Consider the following 10,939-nt stretch of genomic DNA (forward strand, 5'->3'; position numbering starts at 1 on the left):
TTGGGATCCGTCAGGATCCAGGCACACTCAGGAGTCGCACCCAGAAAAACCTGTCTGTCTCCGCATCTCCTCAGCCCCATCCACCTCCCTGGACCTACACACCTCTTTTAAAATTAACTCTCCTGGCAGACAGCGGTGCACATTATTTAGAGCCGCGTTCTCCCTGTGCTGAAAAACAGATGACATCACCGACGTGTGTCCGAGACCACGTTGATAATATTCATGAATATGGAAATGAGCAGCCAGCTCCCAGAATCCCTCGCACCAAGCACCCGCATTCTGTGTGCTGGAGGTGCAAAACCTCTTCTCTCGCAGGTTCAAAAAATTCTACCCAGGGGAAGAAAAAACTCAGCCTGTGGTCTGAGACGGAAAGTTTAAAAGATCTGCATAACGCAAGCACCAAATGCTTTTATATTCAAGGCACAAAAGTGAAGGGGCAACACTGGTGTGACCTGTTAGGAAAATCTTAACACTGGCAACCATAAATGTAATTCAGTATTTGAACAATACTCTCAGGCGGCTGAGACAGCGGTTTATGTGAATTCTCCAAAATGCTCTCGCTAAAATTCTGGCGATGAAAATCACCAAAAATTGTTAATTACCTAAATACTATTTATATGGTGATTTCTAAGTCTGCAAGGAAAAAAGGAGTTGGCCTTGAGATAACGGTTTTCCTTTTCATTTTATTTTATCTTTATGCTATATGGCATATTTTGGGTAATTATAATAATTAGTAAATTTGTCAGTAAATTATGAACAATTAGAATTAAAAAGTCTTTTATTACTATCTAAGACAAGAGATGGATTGTGACTTCTCGTCTTCATTGTAACTCTTGTCTATTTTAAAATGTGTTGTTCAAACAATCGTTTTTATTATTATCTTTTTAATCTTAAAAGAAACGTCTTTAAAAATGTTTTGCCCCACATTTCTTTGGGTCTGTGTTTCAATGGCACGTGCTGTTAGATGCGGCTGGACAGTCATTTTTCCATCCCCTGTGCCAGACACTCACTTTCTCAGGAAGAGGTAACCACAGGACCCAGGAAGCCAAGGAGAGTTAAGAGGAAGGCTCCCAAGGCTTTCTGAGAAATTGCTTCTTCCTTTTTCCGAGAGGGAAGTATTGAGAGGGAAAGGTTTTTCCCTAGTTTGGCCCCTGTGCTTGCTTTGAATAGGGTTCTGTGAGGCTGGTTCCTTGGATTGTGGGGTTCGCATTGGGACAAGGAAGCGACAGCCTGGGGAGGAGATGCAATGCAGAATGAGAAGATGGAGAGGGGGTCCTTCCTGACATCCTGGGGTCGGGCCACCAGACCTGGAGCTGCCCACCTCCACACCAGCGGTGACATCAGCCTGCCTCATGGTGGCTGTCAGTGGCTACTCGGTTACTTGGTCTGAAAACGCAATCTGCTACACCCCTCCAAGAATAGTTCTGTCCTCCGAAGCCCTGCCCCAGACCAAGCCCCAGGTCCTCCCGGACTCGGCCCTAGAGAGCGCAGGACGGGCAGAGGGGCGTGCCTGCGGGCCCAGGGGTGTGCATGCGGGGACAGGGGTGTGCACGCGGGCCACGAGTGTGGATGCGGGGACATGGGTGTGCACCAGGGCCAAGTCTGTGCACGCGGGCCCAGGGATGTATTTGCGGGCCAGGTGTATGCAATGCGGGGCCAGGGGTGTGCGTGCGGGCCAGGGGCGTGCATGCGGGGACAGGGATGTGCACCAGGGCCAAGTCGGTGCACGCGGGCCCAGGGGCGTGCATGCGGGGACAGGGGTGTGCACGCGGGCCAGGGCGCGTCTGAGCGGCCGGACTCAGCATTCGGGCAGCGCAGGAATTCCAGTGCCTGAGTCCGCCTTAAGCCGCGTGTTCTTGAGCGACCTTCCCCAAGGAGCGCGGGCCCGCGGGGTGTGGCCTGGGCGGTGCTCCCGCCCCCAGCCCCGCCCCTGGCGCGCACGCACGCCCCGCCTCACGCTCTCTCTCTCGCGCGCGCGCGCGCACGCACGACGCGGGCCCGAGCCCGTCCCGGCGCGCAGGCGCACAAGGGGCCCCGCGCTTTTCGGAAGCAGCAGGTCAGCGGGGAGGGAGAGCGGGCGGGGTGGAGGGCCGGAGGCGGGGGCTGGGGGCGCGGAGGGGCCGGGGTGTGTCCCCGCGGTGCCCCCGCCGTGCGGAGGCCGGCCTGAGCGGCGGGGGCGTCCGGGCGGGCGGCCCCTCCTCCCCTCAGCCCCTCGGGGGCGGCGGGGGCGGCACCGCCGCGGAGGGCGGGGGCTCGGGGGCCGGACACGGGGAGCCACGCGGCGCGGGGACGCGGGGGAGGTCGCCAGGGGCGGGGACAGGGGGAAGGGTCTCCAGGGGCGGGGGACACAGGGAGCCACCCGGCGCGGGGACCCGGGGGAGGACGCCGGGGGCGGGGGACACGGGGAAGGGACTCCGGGGGCAGGGGACACGGGGAGCCTCCCGGCGAGGGGACCGGGGGGAGGTCGCCGGGGACCGGGGACACGGAGCCACCCGGCGCGGGTACCCGGGGGAGGACGCCGGGGGAGGCCGGACCCGGGCGGGTGTGTCCGGGAACCGGCGTCTGCGACCCGCGGCCCTGCCGCGTCTTGGTGGCTCGCATCCCCGGGGGCACCTGTTCCGCATGCGGGGAGCACGTACACGTGACGGGGACACCCCTCCTGGGGGGAGCCTGGGCTTTTTGTACGAATGTCACGTTCTTGCAGTACGCAGGGGGAAAGCTCAGAAGGCCACCACCCGTCAGTGCTGGGTAGCCGTGACCTTTAGCGCTCGGAGACGCCATAGAGACGAAAGGGACGTGGGGAGGTCGTGTCAAGGGCCGCGGCGGTGTCACTCACTGGTCAGTGCCGGCCCTGCGGTTGTCCGGCTGTCCGCGTCTGTGTATGTTGGGTGAATGGTTGGGTTGGAAGGAAGAAGGGAGACTTGGGAGGGGAGGGTGGAAGATGAGGGTGAGAGTGGGAGGGGAAGAGGAGGGTACCTGGGGGCCGAATCTCAGAATTACAGATGATAAAATGGGATGAAGCCGTGGAGAGGAAGACGTTCACACTAGTGTGAAACTTGGCGATAAGTGGCTTCCAGGTCACCCCTCTCTCAGTGTCTCGTTTCCAGTATTGCATAAAAAGAGGGTAAAGGGAGTTAAAATAGTGGCAAGACGGATGAAGCCTGTGTCAGGAGGCGTTCGCTCTAGTTGACTTCATATCTTTAAGCAGGTTAGAATTTCGCTGGGTCTCGAGTTTATTTATTTACTTTTTCAAAAATGTTACAAAGATTGATGAACGCCTTCCTACCACGGGGCCGGTTCTTTGTAGAGAATTCTGGGAGAAACAAAGCTGTTTTAACCTGTGGCTCCTGCACCAAAAGAACCTGCTGGTTGTTCAGCTTTATTTGCAGATAATTTGGAAGGCAAATTTTAAAATGCGTGAGTTCTTGATACTTACGTTACTGTGGTACTCCTAGGACGTGTCAGAGGATTGGCACGTACATCCTGCGTGGCCCGCAACATGACACGTCCATCTGTAGTTCTGTTAAAGTACCTTTAAGTTACTGTAAGGAGGCTTACAAAATAACGTGAGAGAAGACATCTTACATTAGAAGCACTTCACTCGCAGACTTGTTCTCAAATTTCATTCATCGTGACAGCTTGGTTTTCTGATGCTTTGCGCGAAATTGGGTAATTATTAGAGGTTCTGAGGTGTCGTGTTTTCAGTGCTCATTTGCAAATCCTTAAAAATATTTTTTTTTTTTGGAAGAAATATCCATGAGTTTATTTTACCTCCAGAAAACAAGAAGACACCCAGAGCTTCATGCTGGTTACTAATAACTGTACTCCCTACAGAGTTCAGCTACCTCCAGGTCCTTATCTTCTGCCATTAACTCTTTTTTTTTTTTCCTTAAAAATACTCAGCGTGTGATACTAGTTTGCACTTGTGATCCGCCAGCTGCCAGGTGCATTTTGTGACGTGCACGCTGCCTGGCGTGAAACCACCCGTGTGCGAGTTCTGGCTCCATTGCCAGCTGGCTGTGTGACCTCAGGTAAGTCTCTGACCTCTCTGAGCCTCACTGTCTACATTTGTGCAGTAGAGGTGATAGCAGAAGCTTTTAAGTATTTTCAAATCCATCACTTGGCTTGATTCTCACGGTGATTTCTTCCCATTTTACAGATGAAACAGAAGGCGCAGCCACAGTAAGAGGCTTGCGTGAGAGCGTTCTTAGTTTTTCTTAGAGACCAGGCTTAAAGCCCGGGCTGGGCTTGGTTTGTTTTGCTTTGTTCCCCCTGTTGTTCTTCTGTATTGCCTTCCTTTGCTGATTGATTTTCAGTTTTTTCCGTCTACACCTTACGAATGTTTCCCCCTGTTCCCGGAGGAAATTATTATAAAAGTAAAACAAAGCATTATTAAGTGTAGTGTTTGATCTTTTGTATCTTGAGTGCTTGCCCCGATAAGTGGCCTTTCCTTACGGATGGACCTTGTAAATGAAAAGTCCAGGGTGCCTTCCTTCAGATGAGCAGAGATTTTAAAAGTAGGTTCAGGGCGTCGTGTCTTTGTTTCCTTCTTGCCACGGACTCTTTTTCATTTTTGTCCTCTGCTGCAGGAGTGCTAAGATGCAGGCCCCCAGCTCCAGGTCCGTACACCTGGGCGAGTGGCAGAAGAATTACTTTGCAGTTGCGTCTGGCGCGTGCACGGCAGGGCAGAAGGCGGACGCCTACCGGGCACAAATACTGCGCATCCAGTACACGCGGGCCGCCTCTGAGCTCTCCCCGGTCTGTGCTGCCCGCCTGTTCAAAAAGTATGCGGAGAAATACTCCAGCGTTATGGATTCTGACAACGCTGAAACCGGCTTGAACAACTACGCAGAAGACATTTTAGCTCAAGCGAGATCTCAGCAAAGCGACAGTGACAAGTGGAAGTCTGGGTTGTCGGTAAGTCACGTGTTCAGGATGCAGAAGGTGCAGGAGATGATGCAGGCGGGCAGGCGGCTCCAAGACTCTGAGCTGGCACCTGCTGATGTGTCCGCGGTAATCCACAGAGCGGCCGTCGTGTCCGACGTGGCTCAGTTTGGTGTTTGTGGTGGTTCTGTGGACAGTGACCCGCGCACTGACTCAGCCCGTGGGACAGCTAGGACCCAGGACATCCCCGAGAGCAGTGCTTCTCTGAAGGGCCCCCAGAGTGTCCAGCCACCGCCGGTCACTGACACCCCTAAGATGAGTCCTGCGGTCTCAGTGCCTTTTGGCGAATCGGTCACTGCAAAATCTTACGCCAAACCATTATTCGCAAGTGTCCGAAAGGAAGATGACTCCTCTCCGAAAGGCGCCAGAGGACTAAACGTGTTCTCCTCGGATCAGTCCCGCTTCCCTCTCGCCTGTGAAGGTCCGCGGGAAGGGACCAGCGCGCCTTATGGCTCTGGCACCACCGATGCACATTCCGCCCCCGCACTGAGGACGGCTTTCGGTAAAACAGACGATGACAGCCCGAGAGAGGAGAGCGGCCTGCCTGCCTTTAGAACTGCGAGAGAACAGCTGTGGGCAGAGCAGCGGAGGCAGCAGCGAGCGGCCCAGCGCGCGCCAGGCTGCTCGCACGGCGGGGTCAAAAAGTCCCTGGGCGCCGGTCGGTCCCGGGGCATCTTTGGGAAGTTCGTCCCGCCAGTACCTAAGCAGGACGGGGGCGAGCAGAGCGGCGGGGTGCCGGGCCGGCCTCGGGGCGCAGGGCGTGTGGAAGCAGCGCATCCCGTGGACGAGCGTCTCAAGAACTTGGAGCCCAAGATGATCGAGCTCATCATGAGCGAGGTCATGGACCAGGGCCCTCCCGTGAGCTGGGACGACATCGCGGGCCTGGAGTTCGCCAAAGCCACGATCAAGGAGGTGGTCGTGTGGCCCATGGTGCGGCCAGACATCTTCACCGGCCTTCGGGGCCCCCCGAAGGGAATTCTGCTCTTCGGGCCCCCCGGGACGGGCAAGACTCTCATCGGCAAGTGCATCGCGAGTCAGTCTGGGGCCACGTTCTTCTGCATCTCCGCGTCCTCCTTGACGTCCAAGTGGGTGGGGGAGGGGGAGAAGATGGTGCGGGCGCTGTTCGCCGTTGCCAGGTGCCAGCAGCCCGCGGTCATATTTATCGACGAGATCGACTCCCTGCTGTCCCAGCGGGGCGACGGCGAGCACGAGTCTTCCCGGAGGATCAAGACCGAGTTTCTCGTTCAGCTGGACGGGGCGGCCACGTCCGCCGAAGACCGCGTCCTGGTGGTGGGGGCCACCAACCGGCCGCAGGAGATCGACGAGGCCGCGCGGAGGAGGCTGGCGAAGCGGCTGTACATCCCGCTCCCCGAGGCCCCGGCCAGGGAGCAGATCGTGACCAGCCTGATGTCCCGGGAGCGGTGCCAGCTCAGCGCGGAGGAGGTCCAGCGGGTCGTGCAGCGGTCCCAGGGCTTCTCGGGCGCCGACATGACCCAGCTGTGCCGAGAGGCGTCCCTCGGGCCCATTCGCAGCCTGCAGGCCGCCGACATTGCCACGGTGACCCCGGACCAGGTTCGGCCGATCGCTTACAGTGACTTTGAAAACGCTTTTAGAACCGTGCGGCCGAGCGTGTCGCCCAAGGATCTGGAGCTTTACGAGGACTGGAACCGAACTTTTGGTTGTGGGCAATAAATGGAGCCCCGGGAACGGGAACTTTGCAGCCAGTCCTTCCCAGGTGTCAGCGTAGGAAACTGGGCGTTTATTCAGTGGACTTTCCATGTGTGTCCCGAGCTCTGGGCCTCAGACCTGACTGAGTGACCGTGGGTCAGGTGTCACAGCTCAGGGACCTGGCCCATGTTATCGGAAGCGCGGTCTTTCTTCCTGGTGTGTAAGGTACGACCTGATGTGTGAGTCACACGTACTGGGAGCCGACTGCTCGGTCGAGCTGCCCAGAGGTCTTTTTGAGATGTGTGCCGTGGTGAACAGTGTGCTCGGAGAGAAACTTAAAAAATGCTTTGACCTGTATGCGAGGTGTACCTGATCTGTGTCCACGTCCTGTTGAGGTAAGTTTCTCCTGAGGACCAGGTCACTCCGTGTGTTTACATCCGAGACAGCACTGTTTACGTTGTTCAGTACATCTCGCAGCCCCAGCCAAAGCTGAAGCTGCAAGGTGGAGAAGCGCTGCGTTTTTCCAGCGCATCGGTGATGTTTAAAATGAAAATTTCACTCGACACTACCTCATGGCCTGTCGTGTTGGTGTTTTTTCAAAAATAAAAGTTCTCAGATTTGTATAGTGGACTGCTTTGTTTTCTAAACAATTGATGTTCTGTGTAGAAATGTTAGAAAATGGAGACAAATATAAAGAAAAGGAAAACCACGGGTACCCAGCGCTCTGAGGACCACGCTGTTCACCTCTCAGTGCCGTCTGCCACGTGCCCCGCACGGCAGTGGGAGTGTAGCGTGCATTCTCTTGTCAGTCTTTCCCTTTAGACTTACATGAGCGTCATTCCTCGTGTTTACACAATCCTGCCACGTCCTCCCTTGCAGGACGGCCTCGGCTTCCAGCGTATGGATGGCCTGTAACCTGGTCAGCCCTCTGTTACAGGGCATTCGGGCCAGGTCATCGTTTAGTTTATTATAAAGAATGTTGAAGCCTTAGTGATTTAAAATATATATATATATATATATATATTCATTTCTTGAGTAAAATTCTTGGTTTAAAGACTTGTAAGTCTTTTGGCACGTGTTCTGAATCATCCCCTGGAGCCGTGCTGCCTGTGCAGAATTCCCGTCCACACAGACTGTGTGACCTGCCCCCTGTCGGCTGCTCCTGGATTCCGTCCACCTGCCAGTCGGACATCAGGCGGTTTTCTGTATTCATTAAAAAAACGTGTCAGGTGCCTGACGGCGTTCCAGGTGCCGCGGACAACACGGACAAAAATCCTTAGTCTCGCAGAGGTGGCATTCAAGTTCTGATGTGTTAACAAATGCAACTTATTAAGACATGGAATTGAAAACAGAGTCGGTGAATTGAGACAATTTTCATCTTTATTCTTGGTCTGCCTTCTATTTTTAGGCTCTTGTAAAAGCCTTGTTTTTCTAGCTTTCAGTTTCTCTGTTTGAACTGTGGAGCGGTCTTTGACTAGAATTTGAGTTAAACTTCCTGTCTTAGTGTTTTGTGGCACCTTTTAAAATCTGAAAGCGTCTCGCCATTTTCACGACCAGCTCTGTCCTTGTCCCCGTCGGTGTGAGCGACCTGGGATTTCCAGGTGTCGATGTCAAGGAGTTCTCTGCAATCTCTTCCCTGGTGTTAATTATTAATTCTTACAGGTCACTCCTGCCCCCTTGGACCTCACAGTGAACGTAGCTGTTAGGATTTATCAGTGGTTACCTGGTAGCTGCAAGTCTTTGGTTTACATGTGCAGCTTGGTTTATTATTTCCTCTGTGTTTTTTTTCTCAACAGCGAGTTCTCCGGGGCCCCTTCCCTCTGCGGAACTCCTTTCTGCCAGGTTTTGTCCACGAGAAAGAACCTGGGTGGCTCTGCTCACTGTGGATTAGGTCATGCAAATGGGCAGCGGCTCCCCGCAGGGACACCAGGCCGGAAAGGGACGCTCAAGTCGGGTCTTGCGAAGCACCGGGGAGTCACTTGCCGTGTGTTTGCACGTTACCCCGCACAGAGGCATCCTTTTCTTCAGCCTTTTGTGATGTGCAGTGTGTTTCTGAGGCATTTGGGTAGAAAGTTCCCTGAAGCCTCGACTTTTTCCCCATCTCCACATCATGAATATATTCTCTTGATGGAATGTGGCAACCCTGGTCGGAATTCTTTCCTCCCGGTTGCTGTGTTTGCACTGTGTTGTTTCAGAGAAGCCGCTGTTTTACAGGTGTAAACGTTACCCGTTTTTAATACCATTGAAAGATACATTTCCTTTATGGAAATACACACGCACATTTTCCCACCACGTGCTTAAAAATGTTGATAGGAGTACAGTGATTTTTAAAAAAATTTTTTTAGTATCAGGGCTTTTTAAATGTTTTTGTTATCCATCCGACTATGATTCTTTTGATGTGTATTCTTTGGGAGATTCTGTTCCAGTTTATGGACTTCTCTGCCATTCTTTTGAAATTCTTCTTCCTTGTCTCAATTCCAAACTGTTTATCAGGTCTGCCTGTGCACCGGCAGGTTGATACGGTGGCATCAGTCAGAGGGCACGGACTTTGGGACCAAAGTCTGTCAGTTACCAGCTGTGACTGTGGACTTAACCTGCCCAGGCTCCGCTAACAGAATGCGAATGGGCTGCACCTGTCTTGTCGGAGGCCGAGGGTTGCACAGTAAGATGCAGGTTTCGGAAGCCTTGCCCCCGACTGCCTTGCGCCGTGCGTCTGGGTCCTGCCTTCGCTGCTTCGGAGGACCGCCGTCTCTCAGCTGTCTCGTGTGGCGTCTCGTCTGATTCTCCTTAACGCTTGAGACATTTGTATCTTGTCGATTATATGCCACCTACGTTGGTCCTTAGTTTCATGGGGAAAATCCAGTCCAGAGGGAAGGACCTCCGTGCTTTTCCCTCTCCTTCTAGACTTCAGCGCATTTCCGTGCACCCCTGATGCTTGTTTTCCACTGCCTCATCCTGAGTGTCACTTACTGGTCTCCCTCGTTACTGCCCAGTGTTTCTAAGGGACATTTAAACCCACCTCCAGAGACCCGACTTCAAGGGAAGATTCTGTCTGGTTCTGCAGCTGAAGGGCAGGTCAGAAAAGGAGACCTCTTAACCTTCTTCCCAGCTCTCTGCGTTTTGACCTCAAGTGCGGCGTTGGCGAGGGAGCCAGGTGGAGCAGCTCTGTGACTCAGGTGAACGGGCGGGGTCTTAGGGGAACCGATTTTGTAGGGCGTTACTTTTAACGCTAGTCCTTAAGTAAGACTTCGACTTTTTCCAACACACAGGTCCCAGCAGAGAGAGCGCTGAAGGGGCCTTAGAGAACCGTCAGTGACCTTGGTCCTGAGCAGCTTGTTCACGCGGCCTGAGGTCTGTTTTCTTAGCCAGGAAGGTAAGCATGCTGCGTGAACGTACTGGCACACCCAGACCTGCAGTTCCTTTATCAATTACCAAGTATGCATCTATCAACTTGACAGATGCTTACAGAGGACCAGGTGCTGGGTGCTATTCTAGGTACAAAAAAAAAATGTAGTTACTCAAGTGTTCTCTGTTTAAGAATTACTAATTTGGTTCATCGTAGGAACTGGGACAACATGAAGAGATTGCTCAGGGAGTTAAGTCAGTACAGTGTGCCGCTGAATATACAAATCTTTAAAAAGGGGAAATTAAGTCCACGTAAGGTGGCATTTTCGGTGGCACACGTGGCTGAGGACACGCTGGGCCCTCGGTGCTTTGCCTCAGGGGATCTCGGGGGGTCTCGGCCGCTGGCAGGGCCTTCCGGCTGGGGAAGCCCAGGTCCATTTCTGCTCAGAATGGTCGAGGTGGTTCGGGTCCCTGGGACACCAGCAGAGCAGGCCCTCCCATAGCAGAGGGATCCGTGCAGCCAGGAGCGTTGTTGGCAGAGCACAGAGCAGAACCCTGCCCCCTCCCCGCCCCCCCCCCCCCGCTGGGGTCCTGGACGTCCGGGCGGTGGCTCTCATGGCCTGTGTGGCAGGCACGCCGTCCCAGAAAGGCCACATCTGCCACTGGTCCACTGTTTGGCGTCAGAGTTGCTCCTGAGATGCCTCTGGGACACGTGAGACCAGCTCCCTCCGCTCCCAGAACGAAATACCAGTTCAATAAGAAAAGGCACAGGATGGAGGCCCCCAGCCATGCATTACATCTCCCACCTACACGTGCAAAGCCCTCGCTGAAGTGAAGGGGTAAAATCTAGTGAGGCCTGACCCATCCTAACGTTGGAACTAGGGACAGTGCCATTTTCCAACATGGGATCCCTCACCGTGGTTCCGAGTTACATTTTTCTGTTAATTAGTGATACTGACCATCTTTTTATGAGCCTGTTGGC

General features: G+C 54.1%; 1 protein-coding gene across 4 annotated transcripts; it reads left to right on the plus strand.

Moving 5' to 3' along the window:
- Positions 1-2,000: 2,000 nt before the first annotated feature.
- On the plus strand, positions 2,001-7,461 carry FIGNL1 (fidgetin like 1). Of its 4 annotated transcripts, XM_064482350.1 has the most exons (4): positions 2,001-2,056; positions 2,705-2,838; positions 3,904-4,031; positions 4,590-7,461. In XM_064482350.1, the coding sequence occupies exon 4, from the start codon at positions 4,600-4,602 to the stop codon at positions 6,634-6,636; it is 2,037 nt and encodes a 678-aa protein (XP_064338420.1). In that variant the 5' UTR covers positions 2,001-2,056; positions 2,705-2,838; positions 3,904-4,031; positions 4,590-4,599; the 3' UTR covers positions 6,637-7,461. The 4 variants fall into 4 exon arrangements, with proteins under 4 accessions (XP_064338420.1, XP_031300856.2, XP_031300855.2 ...); XM_031444996.2 differs by lacking the exon at positions 2,705-2,838 and having other exon boundaries at positions 2,005-2,056; XM_031444995.2 differs by lacking the exon at positions 2,001-2,056 and having other exon boundaries at positions 2,506-2,879.
- Positions 7,462-10,939: the final 3,478 nt, after the last annotated feature.

Source organism: Camelus dromedarius, chromosome 35 (genome assembly GCF_036321535.1).
Source record: "Camelus dromedarius isolate mCamDro1 chromosome 35, mCamDro1.pat, whole genome shotgun sequence".
Taxonomy (NCBI): Eukaryota; Metazoa; Chordata; class Mammalia; order Artiodactyla; family Camelidae; genus Camelus; species Camelus dromedarius.

Excerpts from the sequence above, each read along its gene's own strand:
- FIGNL1 (XM_064482350.1), top strand. The coding sequence starts at position 4,600 with ATGCAGGCCCCCAGCTCCAGGTCCGTACACCTGGGCGAGTGGCAGAAG.